At 43.3% G+C, this 26,716-nt stretch overlaps 2 protein-coding genes across 2 annotated transcripts in view; one reads left to right on the forward strand and one right to left on the reverse strand.

The window, feature by feature from the left end:
- The window catches only part of LOC147345396 (uncharacterized), a 124,864-nt gene extending 113,961 nt beyond the window's left edge, over window positions 1–10,903 (reverse strand). Inside the window, exons 1-3 of the mRNA XM_086375600.1 lie at window positions 10,858–10,903; window positions 10,509–10,804; window positions 7,119–7,187 (exon numbers count right to left, since the gene is read on the reverse strand). Coding sequence (XP_086231726.1) covers window positions 7,119–7,187; window positions 10,509–10,804; window positions 10,858–10,903 — 411 coding nt within the window. The remainder of the gene's footprint in view (window positions 1–7,118; window positions 7,188–10,508; window positions 10,805–10,857) is intronic.
- A 160-nt stretch (window positions 10,904–11,063) lies between these two features.
- Window positions 11,064–23,301, forward strand: RSL1D1 (ribosomal L1 domain containing 1). The gene is made up of 9 exons (XM_086375723.1): window positions 11,064–11,221; window positions 14,017–14,156; window positions 15,937–16,075; window positions 16,959–17,107; window positions 17,195–17,296; window positions 19,366–19,459; window positions 19,548–19,673; window positions 20,552–20,824; window positions 22,607–23,301. The coding sequence occupies exons 1-9, from the start codon at window positions 11,123–11,125 to the stop codon at window positions 22,931–22,933; spliced, it is 1,449 nt and encodes a 482-aa protein (XP_086231849.1). The 5' UTR covers window positions 11,064–11,122; the 3' UTR covers window positions 22,934–23,301.
- The last annotated feature ends 3,415 nt before the right edge of the window (window positions 23,302–26,716 follow it).

Genomic DNA, 26,716 nt, shown 5'->3' on the forward strand with positions numbered 1-26,716 from the left:
GAGATGGACTGAGTATATAATGCTATGAAATTAAGTGACAAATAGTAAGGTATTCTTGAATAATTAAGCCCATGTATATTTGTTTTGAATTGAGTCTTGAAATATGTGATAATTGAATGTAAAAACTTTGTGAATTGTAGAAGAATAAGGTTATTCACTGTAACAAGAGGTAGTTCATACTTGTCTGCTAGTTACATAAACTACAAGAACTACTTTTACAAAATAGGATGGACTTTGAATGTGATGCAGTTGACAGATACTGGCATCCTCAGCTGAAGTGCTACAGATATTGGGGTCATACGTTCAACCAGCTGCAGTTTTGCAACCCAAGAAAAAGGTGAACTTATGCTCAAAAACTGCTTTCATGATGAACTTCTGAAAAAAATCAAGAAAACTCCCTGGCAATCTTCAGAAACACTAGCTGTGACTGTAATTACTCCATGGTCTTTGATGGCTGTTCCATCTGGCAGCACTCTAGCACCTTTCCTCACTGGCGTGGACTTCTTATGGACTGCTGCTTCATGGATGACAGCTTCACTGGTTTGGGTAGGAAAGTTTTTATTACAGCTCTTAACATCAAGCAAGTTTCAGCTTTTAAAAACCCTTTGTGAAAATTCTGGTAACAGCCCTATAGCTGATTGTGGAATGATTAAATGTTCAGTGTTGGCCTATCTTAACAGAATAAACTGTGCCATTAATCCTCTCACAGACATACATACATAAGGTAGATAGCAATCAACAGAATTTAGGGGACGATTTTCTGTCTCCAAATAACATGGCTTATATTTCCTCCAGCTGATTTTTTCCATGATTGTAGCAGATGTCATCTAATACCTTTATGATCTTGTTTCTTTCCTCTACAGATCTTGCCATGGCAGCAACTTAAGTAAATAAATGTACTTAACACGTGCACAACTCAAAGACTAGTAGGTTTAAATTTAGCAGTCAGTTGGTTATATTAGATTTCATAGTAAATGGAATAGGAAGTGTTTTTATTTCCCTGTAGTTCAGTGTTTTCCATTTGAACCAATGTACTGCCAAATTTCAGATAGGGTAAATTTGGTTCAACTTATGATGGTTTTGGCTCTAGGATATTCTTAATTTTCAATATCCTAGGACATAACTGAGTCTTCCTTCAGTAAATATACTTTTCACATACCTCTAATCCTATGCTTCCTTGAAACAGTAATGTGCTAGCTGAGTTGTTTATTAAGAAGTGTTTTAAGGGCATGAAGGTGTGGGAATATTGGAGTATTCTCCAAAATAAGGGAGAAGCAGTAAGGCACCATGTCTGATTAGGCAGAAAATTAGGCAGGATTTAAGTGACCCTCAGAATGGTGGTAGTCTTTTCTGCCTTGTCACACATGCCACTGTGCCCTTTACTATGTACCGTGGAAACCTCAGGTTTGTGGACAGCAAAGGTAGAATGACATTGTGCTTCCCAAGGCTCCCCTCTGCCAGGCACATTAGCTTAGTGCTTGTCAGCCCAAGTCCCTGCTACCTCCTTGCTTGCTGCCCAGGAAGAGTGTTTGTGCTGGAGCTGGAGCTCCTGCACACCTCAGGCGACCAGACCACCCACATGCGTTAGGTGAAACTTAGGTCTGAGCCCAGGTCTACATTTTAAGGACTTAACATTTGGCACACATCTTAATTAGTTTCTTATCTTTGTTCTAGAAGAAATGTGGATCTCTCTCAGGCCAGGATTTAGTGACTAGTTTTCACTAGATGGCAGGTTAATACCTAGTTCTCCTTTTTTAAAAGACAGAATTGAAGGGAACTGATTAGGTTTGCTGGGTTTTTAACCTAATTCAAAAGCATGGCAGAATGCTCTAGGTAGGAATTATGGGAATCCAAGGTAAAGAAACCTTTTTCTTATGATTTGTAGCTACCTACTGTGCCTGACTTGGTGCCTGTGTGAGGATTAAGCCCTTAGTCTGCTCTTGCAATTATTCAAATGACTGAAGTTAAAAAAAATTTGCTTTTGTAATAACAATAAAAATTGTCATCTTCCCTTTTGAAGGATTTGTCCATTTGTTTATAATTATTGTATTCTGTTATACTCTGAGTGTATCTGCTTTCTTTACAGTTCTCAATGTCGTGTTCAGGCATCAGACGACACAAAGGCACTGTATAGCTGTGTGTGCAAGGTTGACAATAGAGTATTTTTTATACTTTATGGCCCATGGAACCAGTGTCAGATACAAAAGTTGTATCAACACATCTTAAAGCAGAAAAATAGCGTTAGTACCTTGGATGTTTTAGCTTTCTAGTGGAGAATTTTATCTCCCAGTCTAGAATAAATGATGACCAAATTACGATTAGATTTTAAGTTTTCTGAATTTTAAAAGAACCAAAATTTGATGCTAACATGAAGATTTCGAAAAGTCATATACAGTCATGGCATCTTTTTGTGGTTCTTTGTATTTAGATCAGATCAGTCACTCAGTCGTGTCCTACTCTTTGCGACCCCATGAATTGCAGCATGCCAGGCCTCCCTGTCCATCACCAACTCCTGGAGTTCACTGAGACTCACGTCCATCGAGTCAGTGATGCCATCCAGCCATCCCATCCTCTGTCGTCCCCTTCTCCTCCTGCCCCCAATCCCTCCCAGCATCAGAGTCTTTTCCAATAAGTCAACTCTTTGCATGAGGTGGCCAAAGTACTGGAGTTTCAGCTTTAGCATCATTCCTTCCAAAGAAATCCCAGGGCTGATCTCCTTTAGAATGGACTGGTTGGATCTCCTTGCAGTCCAAGGGACTCTCAAGAGTCTTCTCCAACACCACACTTCAAAAGCATCAATTCTTCGGCACTCAGCCTTCTTCACAGTCCAACTCTCACATCCATACATGACCACAGGAAAAACCATAGCCTTGACTAGATGAACCTTTGTTAGCAAAGTAATGTCTCTGCTTTTGAATATGCTATCTAGGTTGTTCGTAACTGTCCTTCCAAGGAGTAAGCGTCTTTTGATTTCATGGCTGCAGTCACCATCTGCAGTGATTTTGGAGCCCAAAAAAATAAAGTGTGACACCGTTTCCACTGTTTCTCCATCTATTTCCCATGAAGTGGTGGGACCGGATGCCATGATCTTCGTTTTCTGAATGCTGAGCTTCTTTGTATTTAATTTGTATTTAATCTGTCCTCTAAACTCAACATTAGTCTTTAAAGTGAAATAAACAAGAATAAGCAGTAAAAGAAATTGTAATTTTATGATTTATATGAGCCTAATTTGCATTCTAAGGCATTTTCACCAAAAGTTCTATGAGTTTAGTGAAGAGCGAGGCTACTGATAATTTCTACCCGAACAATAGTTTAGCTAGAGGGGACATAATGAAAGAAACATGTTGAAATTGTTTTGCACTCTTGTTTGTGACTGTCTAGGTTGAGACTTCACCCCTCTGAATTGAGCAGTACAGTCTTCCTAAAAAACTTTGCTAATAAATCACACAAATTGTTACACTTCAAACAAAAACTATCTCCATTGCCATCTTTGCTATTTTCCTGGCAAATACACTTAGTTTTAGAATAAAAGAAAGAAATTTTGAAAGATTAGATTCTGAAGAGTAATTACTATTTATAAAGAAGGTCAGGCAGACAGAATGTGTACACAAAGAATTTTTTTAATTAAGATAAAACTTGCATACAGAGAACTGCACAGATCTCAAGTTTAACAATGAATTAACCTGGTATATACAATTATGTTAACATCCCCATCAACATATAGAACATTTTCATCACTACAGAAAGTTTCTTTCTGCCTCTTTCCAAGCCATCCCTTACTCCTGCCAAGGCAATCACTACTCTGCCATAGATTAGTTTTGCCTGTTTTTGAATTCCAGGTAAATGGAATCATATTATGCACCCAGATGTCTTTTTTCCAGGGGTGTTCAGAGATTAATTAACTCACCTGTCTTATCACTAGTTTATTCTCTTTACTGCTGGGTAATTTGTTTGAATTATCATTAGAAATGCAAATGAGTAAATAAGCCAGAGAGGAAAGCTTCACATCTCCTTCCTTTATCTGCTTTTATAAAGCTGTTACCACACACAGACCACTTAGTATTCCTTAAAGGTGGTGAAATAACTTGAGCTTCCCTCCCGATCTATCAGTCTTGAGTGCCTGCTGCACTCTGTTCCCTTTGATGTGCCCTGTCAGTTATAACACTGGATTGTCCCAGGACTTCCCTGGTGGCCCAGTGGCTAAGACTCAGCACCCAATGCAGGGGGCCTGGGTTTGATCCCTGGTCGGGGAACTAGAACCCATGCAGAAAACTAAGACTCCGTGCAGCCAAATAAATAAATACTAAGAGAAAAAATACTAGATTGTCCCTATCAGACTTTCATGTTGTTAGAGCCAAGTTCATCTGACTTGTACCTCTGCTGATTAACTCTTTAAATCTCAAGGCTAAGTCCTTGTTTTCTTTTTTGGTAGATTTTACTAAATTACATGTATGAATAACTTTTAGAAGTTCTTTTATTGATCACTTATTGACCTATCATAATACTTCACAGAGGCTATTGAAAGTGAAAGTCACTCAGTCCTGTCCAAGTCTTTGCAACCCCATGGACTGGAATTCTCCAGGCAAGAATACTGGAGTGGGTAGCTTTTCTCTTCTCCAGGATATCTTCCCAACCCAGGAATTGAACCGGGGTCTCCTGCATTGCAGGTGGACTCTACCAACTGAGCTATCAGGGAAGCCCAAATATTGAGGCTATTGAAAACCTTCCTAATTTAAGTAAAGATGCACTTTGACTATCAATAACATTTACCAGTTACATACTGTTGTGGTTAAATGAACACAGTCCTCCAAGAAGTTGTCAGCTGCTTATCTTCAATAATAAAAGATGATCAATGGTGCTGAAAGCACCCCCCCACACACTTTTTTAAGCCTAGAAATCACTTCTGAGAATAGTCTTGATGACATTTCTCAGGGAATATAAGGCTGATAGGATTAAAAAGTTGTCTTCCTAAATGGTGTACAAGGAGGCGTTGGTGTCCTTTGTGAGACAGAGTTAAATGGGGTGCTCAAGGCACCCACACAGCTGTACACAGATACAAGGAGAGAGCTAAACAGGAATAGCAAACAGGTTAATAGTTTCCCTACTGAAATTTTATCTGGTTTCACTGTTTTCCTGCTTCTCATTCACTAGGGCCTTCATTTCCTAATTTTTTTTTTTTAATCAGAATCTAGTAATTTCTTGACTTAACAACCTCTTCTTCCCTCCTTGAGTTCAGGCACACTGCCTCCCCTCTTTCAGACCCTAAGATGCACATTCCACTTTCCAATCCTTTTAATAATGATTATTTTCAGCAAAGGGCTAAGCCTGTCCTATTACAGTATGTGCCAGGTACTATGTACATATATACGTTATCTCATTCAATTCTCTTAACAATTCCAGTGCAGAACTAGTTTCCTCTTACATATTTAAAAAAAAAAAAAAAAGAGGCTTGGGAGATTAGCTGACTTGTCCAAAGCTAAATAACTACTATATTACTGAGTTAGGATCCAGACTCAAATCTTTCTGACCAAAAAGACCATATTCTTCCTATTTCCCTTATGTAACAGTCTATACTGTTAGCAATACTGTTTCCCCTCATGCCTAGATCAATATTTCCTAGCAGATTTCAATACCAGGATGGATCTTGAGGACACTGACAGAACACTTTAAAAATTGCTTTTAGATAACTCAGACATGGATATTTAACTATATGGCTTGTTTTGCCATTTATACTAATAATTATCTTAACTCTGCAGGGCTGTCTAGATTTACTAGTTGATTCTAGCAAATATTTATTTTCAAGTAACTAGAATTTGAGCTCCATTATTAAATTTGTTATTAAACTTTGTTTACCATCCAGCAACATCTTCATACATTCTTTGCAGGTAGTTGCACTATGATTTATTAAATCCTTTATACGATTAAATACTACTTTGCATACAGTTGATGCCATTTTGTTAATAAGCAGGCAGATTTGCAACTACTAAAAAAATTTCAAAAATAAAGGGAAACCTTTTAGTACCTTCAGGAAAACAATAGTATTCAGTGAGACCTAGATACTCAAAATGTTGACTGACTCTTACTTAATATATGCTTACTAGAAAAGAAATACTACAAAACTTAGTAATTGTCCCATTAGAAATGTACATGCTAATGACTTTGATTTCTTCCCCAAGATGTTAATGTATTAATTTTTAAAAAGCAATTTGCATATATGGTTCAAGATACTTATTACTATTCCTTTAACTCCATTTCCACTAATAGAACTCCTTTTATTATTCCTTTACAAGTACAATTTTCATTTTGGCTGGCAATTATATTTAATTCATTTAAAATTGGATAAAGGATAGATGGGCATAAATAATGTAATTAAGTAGGTGGAGTCTGGATAAAGTTTACAGAGTATTAATCTTGTGTGTGTTCAACAATATCTTGAGTTTAAAAAGTTTTAAAAAGAAGAGGTAAAATTGACTGCAGTTTAAGAAAAATTTAAGTTACTTAATTTATGAATGAAATATTTACCCTCAGGTATTGAGTGAAACTTTATAGAATAATGTGGATTATTCAGGTTAGTTCTCTTAAAAGACTAATTGACAAGAGTAAAATATTTTCCAGCATAAATCCCAAAGTTAAATAACATACTGTGGCAACTACATCTATACGGAAACAAATGAAGTACAATTCACATTTAAAACTAGTGCTCACTAATGGCTAATTTAGGTCTTAATAAATAGCAGGCATGGATATTTAGAAAGGGATAAAATTCCTTGAGAAATTTCACTGAACATGAGAATGGTTTCAAATACAACAGAGCAAAAAGAATGAGGATTTTTTAAAAAATTATTTGAATTAAAAGGTCATTGATGACTTTAGAGGGAATAGTAATAGTGTGATTGAAATGAAAGAGGAGAAAGCTGAAAGCGCTTTATAGCACTTGACTACAAAGACAAAACAAGGTAGGGGAAAAAAATAGCACGGCACTATTTCTTAAGAACATACATGAAGCACAAAGCCAGCTACTGGAGAAAAGGGAAATGAAGACAATGGAGGAGGAGAAAATTAAAAGAGTAAAGCCTTCAGAAGGTAAGAAGGGATTCACAGATTCAGTGTCCACTCACCACGTGCCACGCAGACCTTGTGTGTACCAAGTAAACTTGAACCCCAGTTCTGGTCTCAAAGGACTCAATCTAGTGCATAGAGGAAACAAACTAATCAACAGTCACTATCACACAAGGGTGAAAACACTAAATTTAGAGAAGAATGCTTCTTACCATTGCTATTCTTTCAGTTTGTAAGTAATCTGAGTTCATGCGGCAGCTTATAAAAATTACAGCATTGATCACATCCTGCCTCATAGGTCTTACTTTGCCCTATTGCCCTGTTAAGTTGTAAACTCCCTGGTAGTAAGCACATACATGAGCTGCCACCTATTGAAAGTGAATAGGATAAGACCACAGATGTTCAATCTGGAGAAATAAAAAATGCTAACTAGTAATTCAACAGATGCTTTAGAGGTTAACATAGCATTTATATCTACATAAATCTATATTTAAATATATAATCATGTCCAACTCTTTGTGACCCCATGGACTGTAGCCCGCCACGCTCCTCTGTCCATAGGATTTGCCAGGCAAGAGTACTGGAGTGGGTTGCCATTTCCTTCTCCAGGGGATCCTCCTGACCCAAGGATTGAACCCGTGTCTCCTGCACTGCAGGCAGACTCTACGACTGAGTCATCAGGGAAGACAGAGAGGTAGATAAGCAAGTGCTATTATATATGTTATCATTGATAGTAAGGAGAACTGGCAATATAAAGAATTCCCTGGGACACGAAAATAATTTCACTTACTTCATCTGCCTTAGCCTGGGCTTCCCTGGTGGTTCAGATGGTAAAGCATCTACCTACAATGAGGGAGACCTGGGTTCAATTCCTGAGTCGGGAAGATCTCCTGAAGAAGGAAATGGCAACCCACTCCAGTATTCTTGCCTGGAAAACCACATGGACAGAGGAGCCTGTTAGGCTACAGTCCTGGGGGTCGCAAAGAGTCGGACACGACTGAGCGACTTCACTTTCACTTTCATCTGCCTTAATGGTAAATAAAAGTTTAAAATATACCAATGTTCCTTTTCCTCTCTCACTCATATCTCTCATTATCCTTTCACTGAAATTGTTTTCTATAAGGTCACCATGACTTAACTGCCCAACAAATGGCTTTTCAGAAGTTCTTCAGTATTTATGGTATTAACACATCCTCACTTCCCCATTTCTAAGCACCCTCTTGGTTTTCTTTTACATCCTCAACAATTTCTCGATTTTATAGGCTCTTTTTTCTCCTGTCTCCTAACAGGGTTTCTCCATACCTCTATTCTGACTCTCTGCTACTGCTTGTGGCAATCTCATGTATTTCCAGTTTCCTTTTTTCTTTTCAGCCTTGCTGTGCAGCCTGTGGGATCTTAGTTCTCCCTGCAGTGGAAGCTTGGAGTCTTAACCATGGGACCACCAGTAAAGTCTCACTAGGTTGCCTGAGTAGTCTTCTCAAAGCTTCACCCAGAGCAAGTAATTTGAACAACAGAAAGAGGGAGGGGAAAAGAACACTTAAGGTTGAACCTATAGTCTTTTTATAACCTAATTTCAAAGTGACATCCCCTCACTTCTGCTCTATTCTATTTACTAAAAGCAAATCACTAAGTCGGGCCCTTACTCAAGCCACAGGGGAATGAAACTCCATCACTTAAGGCTTCAGTCAATTTGTAGGCATGTGACTCTTTTAACCACTACAATACCACAGAAAGATCAACCTTCCTAAAGTCTAATTCATTACTAATTCCTCTTCTTCCCTGCTGCTGCTACTGCTGCTAAGTCACTTCAGTCGTGTCCGACTCTGTGCGACCCCATAGACGGCAGCCCATCAGGCTCCCCCGTCCCTGGGATTCTCCAGGCAAGAACACTGGAGTGGGTTGCCATTTCCTTCTCCAATGCATTAAAGTGAAAAGTGAAAGTGAAGTCGCTCAGTCGTGTCTGACCCTCAGCGACCCCATGGACTGCAGCCTTCTAGGCACCTCCGTCCATGGGATTTTCCAGGCAAGAGTAGGGTGCCATTGCCTTCTCTTCTTCCTGAGACCAGTTCAAAAACCTTGTATCCGTATGGTTTCTCCAAAATATAAAACTTCAGCTTGATAATAAATTCCTTAACCTACCCACTCTAGCCTCATCTCCTCCTTCTCCCCTCTGCACATCCCTACTCCAGCCACTTACTACATCCAAACACCACCATCCTCTTTTGCCTGAATTCACACTGTTTCCTTGGCCTGGAAGTCTGGCTCTGGACTTGAATTCAGGTGACACAACATGTGGCAGCCCCAATGTTCTTTTCAGAATACTAGGAGACACAGTACATGCAGCCTAAAGTAACAGCTCATTATCATGTTAAAATGAATTCCAATCTGCTAGCAGATCAATCTGGAATTCCATTTAGAATTCCAGATTCTAAAACAGGCAAGTGGGAATTGGTGCCGAAGGTTTAGAACATTTTTCCTACAAGTTTTTGGTTAAAGACAAAACGAGACATAATACTGTAAAATTAACTGTATTTCAATAATTTTTTTTTTAAAGACAAAGTCAGTATTAGAGATCAGCAGAACTCCCCTTTTTTCAGCTTTGGCAATAAGGAAGGAGCATTTCCTTGAAAGCAACTGACATGGAAAGCATCCCACTCCCATCCTTTCAAAATTTCATAGCTTTTTAAGAAACATATTTGACTTACAATACAGTGTTAGTTTCAGGTGTACAACACAGCGATTCAGCTAATTTCTTTATCAGTAATTCTTTGCTGCTTATCTATTTTATGTACAGTAGTTTGTACTTAATCTTTTTAATTAAACTTTTTATTTTGTATTGGGAGCATAGCCAATTAACAATGTGTGACAGTTTCAGGTGGACAGCAGATGGACTCAGCCATACATACACATGTATCTATAGCTCTTTGCAAAACGAGCCATCCTGAATATCCATCAAAAAGCTCCTAAAAAAACCTCTGGTTTACCTCCGTGGTCAAAGGCCATATGGCTGTAAAAACAAACAAACAAAGAGGCAAAGACTTAAGTACTGACTTAGACAACCTCTAAGATACCTTAAGAGAAACGGGCAACGTACAGAACGATGGGCATAGAGCCTACTACTTGTCTTAAAAAAAAAAAAAAAAAACTAAATTGAAGCCCAACCATCCATAAAGAGAAAAAAGTATAAGTTTCCTAAATATACGTAGACGGAGAAGGAAATGGCAACCCACTCCAGTGTTCTTGCCTGGAGAATCCCAGGGACGGGGGAGCCTGGTGGGCTGCCGTCTCTGACGACTGAAGCGACTTAGCAGCAGCAGCAAACATACGTAGAACATCCCTGGAAAGCTCCAGGAGAAACAGGTAACCAGTGGTCACCTGTAGGGCCGCGGGGAGGGAGAGGGGCCTTCTCCCGTTCTCCAGTCTGCACCGTTAGCTGCACTTGCTCTTACCTCCCGCCTCTGTGAAACTCGAAGCTCAGGAGATCGGCCCCGGCTCACCGTTCGGGCCCCACACCGCTTAACGACTCGCCCGGTGTTTCCCGTGCACGGAACCGTCACCAGCCGGCGGGGAAAGGCCTGTGGCTGGGGAGCGGCGGGGGTTCGCCCCAGGTCACCCGGCAGGTAGGTGATGGGGCCAGATTCCCCACGCCCAACGCCTCCTGCTCCAAAGTCGGGGTCCACCCAGAAAGGGTGGCCCCACCGGGTGGGCGGACCGGCCTCTTTTTCCGCTTCAGGGCGCTCGCCCGCTTTCGTGGAAGAGTGAGAGCCAGGCGTTGCCACGCAGCTCCCCGCGCCTCACAGACACCGGGAGCTGAAGAAACTTGAGAGGCATCTATGCCCCTCATCGTAGCGACTCAGATCCCAAAGGGAGAACCTACCTCAGTTTGCTCGAGCCCGCCAATCTCTGACGCCGCGACGCCGAAGCGTTCGACCCCGCGCTCCCGGAAGTGACGCGAGCGTCCGGTTCCCGCCTCCCAGCTTCCGGCTACGGGCGTGTGTCCGCGCGTGCGCACGGAGAGCGAGTTCCCAGGTCGGCACGCGAGTCTCCACGCGGTGAGGGCGACATGGAGGCTTCGGCTTCTAACCCGCCGTCGACCTCACCCGAGACTTCAGCTTCGACTCCAGAGACCCCGCCCGGCCCGGAGCAGCTGGACGAAGAGCAGGTGAGTGGCCCCCGGGCGGGGAGTTCGGAAGCGGGGCGGCCGAGGCCTTGTGAGTCGCGGATTCCGAGAGCGGGCTCCGCGCCGGTGCGGACGCCTTCTGGGCTTAGGGTCGCTCGTTCGCGGTGTCCTCCGCTCTCCCGCTGCCTTAAACAGCCGGCTAGATGCCCGCCTCCTCCAGCCCTGCGGCCTGGCTCTCTTGAGTTGATTTTTTTTTTTTAATGGCCGCTCCGCGCGGTTTTCGGGGTTCTAGTTCCCAGACTAGGGATGAAACCCGTGCCATCTGCAGTGTGAGCTCAGAGTCCTAATCGCCGGACCGCCAGGCGAGTCCCTGATCCTGAATTGGATTTCAGATATACCTTGGGGCCCTGGAGTGAGGCCCACCTGGTTCTGCTGCCCTGCCGTTTGCCTTTTTTGCTTTTGTTTCTGATAATTCATAAATCTCTTGCTACTGCTAAGTCACTTCAGTCGTGTCCAGCTCTGTGTGACCCCATAGACGTCAGGCCACCAGGCTCCCCCGTCCCTGGGATTCTCCAGACAAGAACACTGGAGTGGGTTGCCATTTCCTTCTCCAATGCATGAAAGTGAAAAGTGAAAGTAAGTCGCTCAGTCGTGTCTGACCCTCAGCGACCCCATGGACTGCAGCCTACCAGGCTCCTCGGTCCATGGGATTTTCCAGTACTGGAGTGGGTTGCCATTGCCTTCTCCGATAAATCTCTTAGTTGATTGCAAATGATTAGCGCAGAACACAGAGTAGCCTCCAAGGAGAAGTCCTGGGAGGAGGCGTCGCAGCACAAGCAGCAGTCTGGCAGCTGGTCTCTTAACAAGCCCGAGGGCAGCAGGCTCCTACTGAAACAAGGCCTCCGGCAGTATCCGTCTGCACCAGCTCTCAGCAGCATGGAGACTCGTTGTCCAGCGAGGAGACATCACGCCTCTCGGCTCCAGGGTCCCTTTTTGAGGAGTGGTGGTAAAGAACCCACCTGCCAGTGCAGGAGACATAAGAGACACAGGGTTTGATCTCTGGGTGGGGAAGATCCCCTGGAGAAGGAAATAGCAACCCACTCCAGTGTTCTTTCCTGGAGAATCCCATGGACAGAGGAGCCTGGTGGGTCCATGGGGTTCCAAAGAGTCAGACACCACTAAAGAGACTTAGCACACACAGTTACTGCAGGGGAGTGGGTTATGGTTCTATCAGTTGCTCCTTCTGTCCCACACACATTGCCCATCAAATTTCTCATCTAAAGTAACACTCTCAGTTTATCACTCTGAGACACTTTCAGTGTTACAGCAGGTTTTTAAAAAATATTTATTTGACAGATCTGGGCCTTAGTGGCCTCATGTGGAAACTCTTGGTTGCTGCATGTGGATCTAGCTCCCTGACCAGGGTTGGAACCCAGGCCCCTGAATTGGAAGCACAGAGTCTTAGCCACTGGACCACCAGGGAAACTGCTAGCAGATGTTTTAAAACAATTGATACGGAAGTTCATGCTGGCCCCTGTGACTCCATTTTGAACTGCCTCACAGAGTTTTTGTTGTTCTATCACTAAGTCGTGTCCAACCAGAGCATGCCAGGCTCCTCTGTCCTTCACTATGTCCTGGAGTTTATGTCCACTGAGTCAGTGATGCTATCCAACTGTCTCATCCTCTGCTGCCCCCTTCTCCAAGTTTAACATTGCTTAAATGTTTTAAGTTTTTCACAAGATGAGTAGGTATCAGAACACAAAAGGAATCACCTTATAACAGCAGTACAGTGGGGCAAGAGAAAAGGGAATGTCTCTAAAACAGGCCCAAATTATACCTTGAAAACCACACGACTGGTTTGGCTCCTTCTGGGTATTCTTAAAGGAATGCTTTTTTAAGGTCCTTCCAAGTTTTCCCTTTCAGTTCAGTCGCTCAGTGGTGTCCAACTCTTTGCGACCCCATGAAGCACAGCACACCAGGCCTTCCTGTCCATTGCCAACTCCCAGAGTTTACTCAGTCATGTCCATTGAGTCGGTGATACCATCCAGCCATCTCATCCTCTGTCGTCCCCTTCTCCTGCCTTCGATCTTTTCCAGCATCGGGGTCTTTTCTAGTGAGTCAGTTCTTGGCATCAGGTGGCCAAAGTATTGGAGTTTCAGCTTCAGCATCAGTCCTTCCAATGAATATTCAGGACTGATTTCCTTTAGGATGGACTGCTTTTCCCTTTAACATTCTGATTAGGCTTTGTTAGAAATAAAGCTGCAAATTAGAAAGCTTTATTTTTTGTTAATCTTTATTGGAGTATAGTTGCTTTACAATGTTGTATTAGTTCCTGCTGTACAGCAAGATGAATAAGCTGTATGTATACACATACTCCTGCAGTTTGGCCAAGTTGCTTGATCCTTGGTAACTTCCTCAGATTTAAAAATGGGCTCTGCTCTCCAGGATCAGAGAAGGTGATGCAAACAAAACAAGGGGGCCGGGGGGGCCTGGTGCATGATAGGCACTCAGCAAGTGTGAGACGCAGATGTACTGTGCTTTTATGGGGTTTGCTGCCTTCATTGTTGAGTGCGGGGGAAGCGTGCTCCCACTTAGTGTTTTGTTTTGGCCTTGTGGGGACCTGTGCCTCCTGCAGTGGAAACTCAAGAGTCTTAACCGCTGGACTTCCGGTGGCTGCATTCCTCTGTTTACAAATTACACAATCTTGATGAGTATGGTTGTGGAGATTACCTGTGAAAATAGAAATTGAGCAGGGGCGAATTCTGGGGAGGGGCTAGATTTTGAATTTTGCTAAATTGAATTGAAATTTGACTCACTTGTGTATCTCCACTTTGCAGGTTAAGAAGGCAGTGGAGGCTCTGTTGGCACATTCCAGATCCAGGAAAAACGCAAATGGATTACTTCTGAATGAGAATGAAAATTTCTTTTTAATGGTGGTATTATGGAAAATTCCAAGTAAAGAACTGAGGGTCAGATTGTAAGTTCTTGTTTTCTACTTTTGCTGGTCTTAACTGCTTGGCTGTTTCATGGAACTTTAACAGCTGTCAACTTAGTTTTTGGTGGAAACTTTGTAAACTCAAAATATCTGATCTGAAAACCATCGGATTTAGACATGCTTAAATTTTCTAAAAATTCCATCAGTTTTCTGAATGATTGGTGGATGATTTGACCAAAGCCAGATTCGGTTCTGTTGAATCTGAAAACCTGGTTTTTGAGAGGACAAAAGTTAGAATAAATGAAACAGCTTTCATATTTTCATAGAATCTGTTATCTTTCCATGTCCAACTAGTTCCAAGTTAAAGTTACTGAGGTGCTAAACTCATTCCTATATACAGAGACTATTAAAAATTTGACAGTGAATTCCTTACAGAAAAGAAACCCATGAAGATTACACATTCTTATTGCTAGAACTCTTAGGTCAAAGATGCCAGACTTAGCAAATAAAAATACGGGGGAATTTTTTTATTAGTGTAAGTAGGTCTCATGTAGCATGGGGACATAATTATACTTAAAAAATGATTCAGGTTTAACTGGGTGTCCTATATTCTGTCTGGTAACCTGTCTCTCTGTGGAATCCTTCATTTCCAAAGCTAGCTGCTCTGTTATAGAAAGCAAGATGCGGGGTAGCTTTTCTTTCCCCCATAAGAGTGGAGGATAGGGGTTACGAATAACTGCGATTGGAGATGTTATCCCCAGATGTCCAATGGTTAGGGCTTCACCTTCTAATGCTGGGGGGTGCAAGTTCGATCCCTGATTGGGGAGCTGGGATCCCTCATGCCTGTTGGCCAAAGACGAAAAACAGAAACGTTGTAATAAAGTCATTGAAGACATCTAAAAACAATTTTTTTTTTAAAGAATGATCACAAACTGGGAAGACCCCTGTAACCCTCAGACTCTCTTAACTCATGGCCATGAGCAGCCCTTGCCATGTTGCTTTAGTTCCTGCTTCGCATATCCGGGCGTGCTCTTTGTTTATTCCACACTGTGGCCCTCACATTATCCAGGTTATTTTCCCAACCGCTCACCTCTTGGTGATTTCTGCCACTTGCCGTCTCATTGTCCAAGCCCTGCTGCTGTGGCTTGCTCTCCTCTTAAACTAAGGAAATGTTTCCTCAGGACACACAGACCTAGCGCCCGAGCTAAGCCTTTTTTGCCCTTTTTGAGACTCAGCATAATGCATGTTTGCTGGGGCCTGTGGGTTTGCTCTCTTTTCTGTTTCAGCTCTTAAGAGTTATGATTATGGAGCCCAGAGGTTTCTGCAAGGTAGCGTTCTGAACCAGAACTGCCCTGATGAAACTGGATTATTCTCGTGCTTCATAGTACATGTGTATATACAGTAAATATATAATGATCAGGCCTCCCTAGCGGGCCAGTGGGTAGGATTCCACCTTCCAATGCAGGAGGCATAGGTTTGAACCCTGGAAGGAATTAAAATGCCATGTGTGTTGTGGCCAAATAATAGTTACATTTGTACTATTTTGAGAGTCCTTGATATATTTTAACTCTTAATTGCGTCCCAAATGTTAATGGTATTTCGGTCTGTGGATATTTGTGGTGATTTAGTATTTGAATCTTAACTTTTCTGTACCATTGAAAACTGTGCGTACGTGTGTGCTGTGCTCAGTAGCTTGTTTGTTTAAAAACCATGGATAAAGTTTATTGAAATGATTGGATTTATTGTGTATTCTGTGGGATATAAACATATATATGATCAGTTATAATGCTTTATTCCTTGGTCTGTCTCATGTATTTTGCAGGTCTTTGCCTCATGGTATTCGATCAGATTTAGCAGACGTTTGTTTATTTACCAAAGATGAACCAAATTTAAGCTCTGAACAGACAGAACGTTATTATAAGAAGCTTCTAAACAACCATGGGATCAAAACCATTTCTCAGGTAGGGAGCAGGTTAATATTTTCAAGGCGACTAAAGTCTGGGTTCAGTTGAAGTGATAGGAGGGCCTTCCCTGGCGGTCCGGGGGTTGAGATCCTGTGCTTCCACTGCTGGGGCCTGGGTTTGAGCCCTGGTCAGGAGACTAAGGTCCCTCATGCCTTTTGGCCCTCCCCTGCGCCTGACCCCCCCAAGAAAGAGATTGCAGTTGAAGTGACAAGTAATACATTACCTAGTACATGTTCCTCTCCTGGGAATTTAATTTTTAACTTAATTTACCCATTGGCTTTGGGTAGGGCATATTCCCTCCAGCTTGTAACGAATGATCTGTTGAGGTTGGTTGGCCTAAGATCTCTACATGAGCATCAGTGATGTTTCTGTCTTGAAGATTTTACAGAAGGTTGCTCTGTTAAATTGCTCCTTTCTCCTTCGGGGTGTCCTGGGTTTGCCTCTGGCTCAGCGCTGCTCGCCGTTTCTGTGGTTGGTGGTACAGTGTCTTTAGCCGAGGGTCCCGCTCATTCCTGTGTGTCCCCAGCGGTCAGTCTAGTGCCTGTGCTGTTTTGGACACATTCATGTCCACGCAGCTGTGACTCCAGGGCATTTTAGAATCTAAACACAAATTGTCCCTGTGTTTCTTTTTCTTCTCCAGGTTCTTAGTTTTTTTGTGTTTTTATACTTTCTCTTTTTTCCCCTCTGCTTGCTTTCTCCTTTTTCTTTTTTATCGAAGTATAGTTGGTTTACAATATCGTTTTGTATCTGTTGATCCCGAATTCCTAATTTGTCCCTCCCCTCCCCTCTCCCCTTTGGTAACCATAAGTTTGTTTGCTGTGTCACTGAGTCTGTTTCTATTTTGTATATTCATGTTTTTACATTTTCTTAAATTTTCTAGATTATCCCCTTCCGAACTTTAAAAAAGGAATATAAAGCCTATGAAGCCAAGCTCCGCCTCTTGGGTAGTTTTGACTTCTTCATTACAGATGCCAGAATCAGGCGGCTCTTGCCCTCACATCTGGGGAGGCATTTCTACAACAGAAAGAAGTAAGTTTCTCAGCACTGACCGGACTTGAGTAACGTGATGTTTATGGCTGTTATGTGCTGCAGTAAAGAGCCATTGTGTTGTTCTAGGGTTCCAGTATCTGTAAACCTTCAGTCCAAGACTTTATCTAGAGAGATCAACGACTGCATTGGGGGAACTGTCTTAAACATCTCTAAGAGCGGCTCTTGCAGGTAGGTAAAAGGCGTGAATGTGTGCCTCTGTTTAATTTTGTCTTTAGTAATGGTTTTATTGGGGTTGCAGAGTCGAACACGACTCAATGACTGAACAACAGCAATGGCTGTATAAACATTTATAAGATGGTGTTAATGAAATCAGATTCTTCAGATAAACTAAAATTCATTCCTTAGAAGTATGCAGTTCTCTAGAACAGTGCTGCCCCCTAGAACTTTCCCCAGTGCTGGAGACTGTCTGTGGCTGTGCAGTCTCACAGGAGAATGAGCCACGCATGGGTGCTGAGCTCGTGATGTGGCTGCTGCAGCTGAAGAACCGAATTTCCAACTTCACTTGTTTTTAGCTGAATTTAAAAAGGCATGTTTGCTGACTTTTACTGTATTGGATAGGGCACCTCCAGATGTTCAGGAAAACAGGAGAATAAGACTGATGCTTAGGGAATGTTAGTAGTTCTGGGCTTCTGTGTTGACCAGCATCATTTGTCCTTTAAAGTCAAGGCCCACTTCAGTCTTGCTTTAACTTCTTGAGAAGTGAGTTCTGTATCTCCCCTGTTTTACCAGCCCATCTTATATCTCGGCATGGTCTCATGGAGCTTCTCTTTGCTGGAATGCTGAGCTGGGTGGAATCCCCACACCCACCAAAGACCTTTTAGGACAGTGACTGCATCCCAGCCTTCAGGTGGACAGAGCAGCTCAGCCTTTTTCTTTTTTTTAATTAGACTGAGAAGCAGGTTGAGTTTGAGTGCTTGAAGGGATGGTTAAGTTTGAGTTGTGTGGAGGAACATAATTCAACATCATTTCATAAAACACGTAATCTGATGACTGGGACATCTGTGGTGTAGGGATGAGCGGCTGCCAGTAGGGCAGGGCTGTAGAGCCTTTCCACCCAGAGATACCCCAGAAACCCATGTGGACCCAGTAGTCACATCCATAACAAAACAGGCTCACCAGGGAGGCCAGCCCTCAGCAGTGTCTCCGGGCGAGTTAGAGCAGGGCATGGCTGGGGAGACCGATGGACTCTGGTGTCATCTTCTGCCTGCAGGTGGGAACCCTCCTACTTGGGTGAGTTAAGCAGCTGAGTAGAGTTGATGGGCAGGCTGGATCCCCCACTATATATATATATATATATATATATATATATATATAGGCTGACATAAAAGCAGTGGTCTTTGGCAATCAGTTAGCTTGAGGGTCAGAGGCCTGGTTCAGGGTGTGGTTACAGGTCGGTGCCAGTGGGCACACAGGATGGGCGAGCCCCTTCTTTGGTTTGAGAGAGGTGGGATCACCAGCCCGTGTCACCCTCATTCTGCAGATACCCACCAACAGCCAGCCTGCCTGTCAGCTCCCCTGGCAGGGAGAGTGGGAGCTGGCAGGACCAGGGGACCTGGTGGCTGAGCTGTGGGTGCTTCTGGACTCTCCACTGGCCCGTGGGTGCCCTCTGCTTCAGCTGAGGAGATAGTTTTGCTCTCGGCCAGAATATGCTATTCCACGAGCAGCTGATGCTGCGTCAGGGCAGTGGGGCTATAAAAATAACAAGCGGTCCTCCTGGGAGTGGGTCCTTTCCAGAGCAGCCATCGGGGGTTATCACCCTCAGCAAAGCTTGAGGGCTGGCTCGGGGACCTGTGTTCTCTAGAATGCAGGTAGAATTTCCTGTGGCCCTCCCCACTGACCCTCCCAACCTCACACAATTATGTGCCAGCTCCTCAGTCACTTCTTATTTTGATGGCAGGGCTATAGTTACTTCACAAAGTTGTGCTAGTTTCTGCTATACAGTGAAGCGAATCAGCCATACATATACACGTACTCCTTCCCTCCTGGATTTCCCTCCCATCTAGGTCACCAGAGAGCAGTGGCTAATCACCTCTTGATATTTCAGGAGGAAGGTGTTTCTTCTAGAACAGGAAAGATGATCATTTTCTCTTAAAATAAATGGAGGACCTGAAGATCTTAGAGTTTCTACCCTAAAAAAAAAGTTTGAGTTGTGTACTTCTGTTTGTCATGTACCAGCCTATGCTTTATTTTGAGAAGCAAGTTACATTTTCACATCTCTGTGTCGGATGCTTTTCCAGCACTATCCGCATCGGTCACACGGGGATGCCGATTCAGCACATCGTTGAAAATGTCGTTGCTGTTGCGAAAAGTCTCTCGCAGAAACTGCCAGAGGTACGGTCTTGCAGATGTCTCGCAGTCAGTCCTTCATATTAAAGAAGCAAAACCCGCACTGGTGATGTTGCTCTTCTCTCTGTTTTAGAAGTGGGAGAGCGTGAAGCTCTTGTTCGTGAAGACTGAGCGGTCGGTTTCCCTGCCTGTCTTCTCTTCCTTTGTCAGCAGTCAGGGTGAAGCCAAGGGACTGCGCACACGAGACCTGTTGAAAAAGGTTAGTAGAAGTTCATATCCTGGACAGGCTTCATCATGTCTATAAGCACAGCCCAAGAAGAGAGAACAGAGGTTCAGAAGAACCTGCAGGAGAGGCTGAGAGGAAGAGGAAACCCAAAATCTAGGCTGTCGAGTACTTGGTTTTTTGTGGGCAAAATGTAAGACTGCTTGAGGCTGACATGCCTCTTGCTTCTGGTGTGTGGGTTTTAAGTACTGCTGGTACTGTTGTGAAAAGTGGCAGGAGAGAAAGTGGACCCTTTTGTTATTGGTTGGACCAGTCTCCTAGTTGATTCAGTCTTTCTCCAGCCCTGTTCATCCATGTGTCCAGTGAGTGGTTTTTTGGTTTGTTTGTTTACATGCCTGAACAGCAATGTCCAGTATATAAGGTAAGCTACACACATCCTCCTGTATTCTTTAAATCATCTTTAGGTTATAATACTGAACGCAGTGTGAACGCTATGTAAAGAGTTGCCAGAGTGCAGTAAATTTAAGTTTTGCTGTTTTGAACTTTGGGGATCCCGCCCCCGAATATTTTTGATTCACATCTGGTTGAGTCTGTAGATATGGAACCCTGCGTGTATGGAAGACCAGCTGTTTCACAACACATACTGTACAGTTCCGAATTATTCATAACTCGACCTATAGACGAAGTTGACTTCCACACAGCCGGTGACCACACGCTTCACATACCCAGGTTCTGGATAGAATTCACCACATAAAATGCATCTTTAGCTGTGGAGTTGGGTTTCAAGTGGTGGCAGTGGGGCTCGTTTGCTTGGATCTTGTGCAGGTCTAGGCCCTTTCAGGAGCTGACGAAAGACCTGACTACACATGCTAAGAAGATTCGACCTTTAAAATTACACTTGGTTCTTTTTGGAGGTATCAAAGAAAAGCCGGAAGAAGACAGAAAGAGCTCTTAAAAGACAGCAGGAGAAGAAAGAAAAGAAGCTTCTGAAGCAGGCTGCAAAGGCCAAACCTGCCCCAACAACCGATGCAGTGGCCCCCAAAACTGGGGGCGTTCCAACCCAGGACCCTGCACCCCAGGAGGAAACCGGTGGGGTGAGCGCCCTTCCTAAAGCACAAGATGATTCTGAAGATGAAATCCCATTGCTGGTGCCATTGAAGGAAACTCCAGCTGCAGGAAGCACCAAGGTATTTTCATTAATATTGGTTCCCGTTGTGGATGGGTTCTGGGGCCCACGTGTGCCGGCAGGCACTGCTGAGGGACGGGGAGTGCTACACCTGGGAGGCAGCTCTTGTAGAAATTTGTGAAGCAAGGGATGAAAAATACCAGGGTGAGCCCCAAGAACCTCTGACTGAGTCTGCCCCCCTCTTTAAATATTGGAGTGACCTGTAGTCAGCCAAGGCTTTCTTCATGTACCTTGGAATCAAGGGAGACTCAGCCATATTAATAATGCTAATAATTCAACCATGTTGCCTGTGGTTTTGAAGAGCAGATTCCGTTTGCGAAGGTGAGTCCTCAGTCACCACATAATTGATCTCAGAAAACTTACCTGAGGGGAAACTTGGGTGCTGGGTCCTGCCTCTAACACCTTTGTAAACACTCGGCCCTGCGTGGCTCTTAACAGAATTCTGACTTCATGGGTTTCAGAGGAGGTAGTTTAAAGGAACTGAGTTTTATTTTGGGGTGCTTTGTTAATGTTTTCATTCAGAGTATCCATCCAGCTATTGGGGAGAGACCTCAGAGTCAGAAGGGAGCAGTGGGTCCTTTTTAAGAGATTGGAGGGTGGCCCTCGCCATACGTCTGGGAGACTCACAGCCTCTCTGGGCATAGCCCGTCAGGGTTGTCCCATGGCTGTCACTGCATTTTACCTATTAGGTATATTTTCGTAACAGTAATCCTTAAAATCCTTCAAATTCTGTTGAAATTCTTTGAACAGAATTATAATTTTCCTCTGTTAGTGAAAATATTCCTTTTAAAGTATCCCCACAGTGCTATTGAGATTTTTTTAATACACTTGAAATTAATGTTGATGATTAGTATGTTTACTGTAAGCAGTATAATTGTTTCTAGAAGTAAGCTGTATTTGTTTTAACGTGACTGGAAGGTGATATGCTGGAGGGGAAAGCATCGCTGCCGGGGTTATACGATTCAAGAGTATTCAAGTGTCAGCAGTTCCCTGGAGGTCCAGTGGTTGGACTCGGCGCTTTCACTGCCATGGTCCCGGGTTTGATCCCTGGTCAGGGAACTAAGATCCCATAAGCTGTGCAGCATGGTTGGAAAAGAGTGTAGAAGTGTGTGTGCCTTTTGAACCACCTAGGAAATTTGGGGAAAGATACGAAAGTTTCATCATATTTTTAATGTTTTTCAAAATTTCCGTCTGTTGTTTTATATTGTCAGAAACAAAGTCCTTTTGGTGGTTTTGTCTATATTGTCTCTCTGTGTGGGACACAATCCATTGCTGGAATGTTGTCCTCAGATCATCTAGGGTGTTTGGAAAATCCAGGCGTCCCAGCCTGGAGTACAGTCCCCACTTTTTTCTAACACGCCCCACAGTTGGTTTTAACTGGATAACCAGCCAACCAACCTGGTTTTCAGCAGGGTAACCCACTGCCCTAACACACATATAGGGAATTTACTCCTGGGGGTGAAGAAAAGTCAGGATGAGGTCACAGGTCTCCCTGCTGTGCTCCCAACGTGTGCTTCCCGGAGCCCTTAGCCCCAGCCATAGGAAAAGATGGTTTTCCACTGATTGCACCAAGAAAATGCTAGGGTCCTTTTCTACAGTCATTAATAATGAAATGCAGCTAGCTGTCTTTCAAAACGTTTGCAAGGCAGAAGGAAAAGCCGTTCCTTACAATTTGTGCTGCAGTGTGCCTTTTAGGGGTTCTCTAAATTTTAAGAACAGAAGCTCTTTTGGTTACATTGTTAGTAGTCTGGCCCATATTCACTCCCCTTTTTCTTTTTCTTAGATACAAAAAGCTGCAATAGGAAAGAAGTCTCTGAAAAAGAGTCCTGGTCCCAACACAGCTCGTGGGAAGAAGAGAAAGGCCTCCCCAGCCCTGGAGACCCCAATAGCTGCGGAGCCCAAGACCCCAGGGAGAGGCCCAGGGAAGAAGGCCAGAGTCAAAGAAGAGGTGGAGAAAGAAAGAAACTCTTCCCTGGGGAAAAAAGACCCAAGACAGACTCCCAAAAAGCCAGAGGCCAAGTTCTTCACCACTGCTAGTAGCTCTGTGAAAAAAGCCCCCCGTACCCTGACACAGCGACCCAAAAAACCCAAAGTACCCCAGTCAACCTAAAATCAGAGACTCAACCAGCAGGAAACTCAGCTATCCGAAGAGCTTGTAAAAAAAAATACCTGGGTTCTGACTCTGACCCCTGCTGCAACCTCAGAGTGAGGCCTACCTGGACTTCAGTATATTTTTTAATACCTCCGCAAGTAATTCTGATAAATATTCATGGGTGTATGAGAACCAGTGGTTGGAAGTAGGTCCATTTATTTTGTTGTTCTTCTGTGTATTTGCTAATGTAATAGAGGGAAAGTATAGTGCTTCTTCGTGGTTGTGTTTTTTATTATTAAAGTGTCACATTTGTTTCACGATATACTGTTGGCATTCCAGATCTTGTCGGTGTTTTACTTGAATAAAGCCTATGAGATAATTCTTGACTTCATCTGCTTTCAACCATTTGTTCACTTGACAGCTCCATTACAGTAATTTGTGCAGACGTATCCAGAGCTTGTCTGCAGGCCACTGGTGGACTTAAATGCGAATCAGCCATGGAACTGGTGACCAACTCCAGTTTCATGGCCCCCATGCCGAGATGGATCTTGGAAAAGACCCTTGAATCAGAAATAAAATAATTGATTCCATGGCCCAAGGTTCCAGATCACCAAATTAGCATGAATTTGTTGAGGGAAATTAACTATCATCAGTTAGAGAAGCCCTGGATCCAATCCTGCACATTGGAGGCGAGAAAATACTTATTTCCCATAGCCTTTCCTTATTCCTCCAGATTACTCCTCACCCTACATAGACTTACTTTCCTAGGGGAGGAAGCTCAGGAGAAAAGACTAAAACTTCAGGTCATCGTCAAACATATCTGAGGCAGTAAATTGACTTTGCAGGTACTTCCACTGAATTTGAACTGGAGTGTACGTTGGTGACTGCAGCCATGAAATTAAAAGACACTCCTTGGAAGGAAAGTTACGTCCAACCTAGATAGCAAATTCAAAAGCAGAGACGTTACTTCGCCAACAAAGGTCTGGCTAGTCAAGGCTATGGTTTTTCCTGTGGTCATGTATGGCTGTGAGAGTTGGACTGTGAAGAAGGCTGAGTGCCGAAGAATTGATGCTTTTGAACTGTGGTGTTGGAGAAGACTCTTGAGAGTCCCTTGGACTGCAAGGAGATCCAACCAGTCCATTCTGAAGGAGGTCAGCCCTGGGATTTCTTTGGAAGGAATGATGCTAAAGCTGAAACTCCAGTACTTTGGCCACCTCATGCAAAGAGTTGACTCATTGGAAAAGACTCTGATGCTGGGAGGGATTGGGGGTGGAAGGAAAAGGGGACGACAGAGGATGAGATTGCTGGATGGCATCACTGACTCGATGGACGTGAGTGTGAGTGAACTCCAGGAGTTGGTGATGGACAGGGAGGCCTGGCGTGCTGTGATTCATGGAGTCACAGAGTCAGACACGACTGAGCGACTGAACTGTATGTCTCTAGTAAGTGATGTAGTCACTAGTACAGAAAGGGCAAAGTGAGGCATGCTTTCAAAGATCACATCATTGATGAGTAGGACAACTAAAAGAATGAGTTTAGGTGGTTCTCCAGGTTTTTAAATCATGAAAGCTTTTGAAACACACAGTTTCTCACTCCGTTGTCCTTTTAGACTGTTTAAAGTGAGTATACTACATTTAATGTCAGGGTTTAGCATAATGGATTTGTTTACCTTCCCATAGAAACTAGGTTCTATGGGAAGGTGTATTTAAGACCATAAACCTATAATTCAAAAATAAAAAGGCAATCCAATTTTTAAGATGAGCAAAGGATCAGAATGGACATTAGCCCAAAAGAGATACACAGATGACCAACAAGCACTTGAAAAGATGATCATCATTAGTCATCAGGAAAATGCTAATCAAAACCACAACAAGATACACCACTTGACCCTAAAAGACAAGAGGGATATGAAGAAATTGGGATGCATTGCAAATAGCAATATGAAATGGTGCAGCTGCTTTGGAAAACTGGTCATTTTTTGAAACGGCATAAAACAGAGTTAACCACGTCCATTCCTTTGTATACACCCAAGGACGTTAAGAACATAGGTCCACAGAAAGATTTGTACTTGGAATGTTTATAGCAGCATTATCATAATGGAGAAGAAGTAAAAACAACCCAATGTCCATCAGCTGATGAATAGATAAACAAAATGTAATATATCCATTCAATGGAATATTATTAAACCGCAAAAAGGCATGACCGACTGATACATCATTCCACATGGATGGGCCTTGAAAATACCATGACCTGTTAACCTCCAAGTCCGAACTTTCAAGGTGGGATTGTGTGTTTGCAAGTGCAGTCACATAAGGTGGCTCATGTGCCTGGCATATATTGTCAGGTGTGCATCTTCTGTGAGTAGTTGTGCTTTTATGTACAGTACTATATAGAGTACAGTAGTATGGTATCTTTATTTCAAGCCCAGGGTGTCTGGAAGCAAGAGGGTGGATAGAATTGAATCTAGCAAGGAACCAGAAGCTGTGCCAACATCAGGGGTGAGTGAAATTGCAGCTCACCCTCCGTCTCCTATTGCTGGTAATCCTTCAATGCTGCTATCTTCTTCCTCCTCCATCAGTCACTGTTCTTGCCTGTTCACTCGATGCCAGCCCCTTAATGCCAGCTGTTGTACTGTCCTAGGTCCTGTATCCTAAGATTAAAAATATTTTCCTTGATTTCTGTGTTTGTTTTTAATGCACTATTTGTGTGAAAAGTTTTATAAACCTATTACAGTACAGCACTATATCAGTTCAGGTCAATTGCTCAGTCATGTCTGACTCTCTACAACCTCATGGACTGCAGCATGCCAGGGTTCCCTGTCCATCACCAACTCCCAGAGCTTGCTCAAGCTCACATCCATCAAGTCAGTGATGCCATCCAACCATCTCATCCTCTGTCGTCCCCTTCTCCTCCTGCCTTCAATCTTTCCCAGCATCAGGGTCTTTTCCAAGGAGTCAGTTCTTCACATCAGGTGGCCAAAGTATCGGAGCTCCAGCTTCAGCATCAGTCCTTCCAATGAATATTCAGGACTGATTTCCTTTAGGATGGACTGGTTGGATCTCCTTGCAGTCCAAGGGACTCCCAAGAGTCTTCTCCAACACCACAGTTCAAAAGCATCAATTCTTCGGTGCTCAGCTTTCTTTATAGTCCAACTCTCACATCCATACATGACTACTGGAGAAACCATAGCTTTGACTAACAGACCTTTGTCAGCAAAGTAATACCGTGCATGCACAAGTCCTTTTGAAGGAGATGGCCATTACAGTCATTACCCCTACCATAGTTTGGCCTCAGGCCAAACAACAGGGAGGTAACACAGCCCTGCCCATTGGAATAAGACCCAGTTTCACCAACAGTCTCTCCCATCAGGAAGCTTCCATAAGCCCCTTATCTATCAGAGGGCAGACAGAATGAAAACTGCAATCACAGAAAACTAACCAAACTGATCACATGGACCACAGCCTTATCTAACTCAATGAAACTATGAGCCATGCCACGTAGGGCCACCCAAGAAGGATGGGTCATGGTGGAGTGTTTTGACAAAACGTGGTCCACTGGAGAAGAGCATGACAAACCAGTATTCTTGCCTTGAGAACCCCATGAACAGTATGAAAAGGCAAAAAGATAGGACTCTGAAAGATGAACTCCCCAGGTTGGTAGGTGTCCAATATGCCACTGGAGAAGGATGGAAAAGTAACTCCAGAAAGAATGAAGAGATGGAGCCAAAGTGAAAACAATGCCCAGTTGTGGATGTGACTGGTGATGGAAATAAAGTCTGATGTTGTAAAGAACAATCTTGCG

This window comes from Bos grunniens, chromosome 25 (assembly GCF_055505025.1).
Source record: "Bos grunniens cultivar Pamir isolate PY7600 chromosome 25, Bosgru_T2T1.0, whole genome shotgun sequence".
NCBI lineage: Eukaryota > Metazoa > Chordata > Mammalia > Artiodactyla > Bovidae > Bos > Bos grunniens.

What these genes read in the sequence shown, in the direction of transcription:
- RSL1D1 (XM_086375723.1), top strand. Translation starts at nt 11,123, where the DNA reads ATGGAGGCTTCGGCTTCTAACCCGCCGTCGACCTCACCCGAGACTTCA. An exon ending in TCTAAGAGCGGCTCTTGCAG is followed by an intron (nt 17,297 to 19,365) that starts GTAGGTAAAAGG and finishes ATGCTTTTCCAG; the next exon opens with CACTATCCGCATCGGTCACA. An exon ending in TCTCGCAGAAACTGCCAGAG is followed by an intron (nt 19,460 to 19,547) that starts GTACGGTCTTGC and finishes TCTCTGTTTTAG; the next exon opens with AAGTGGGAGAGCGTGAAGCT.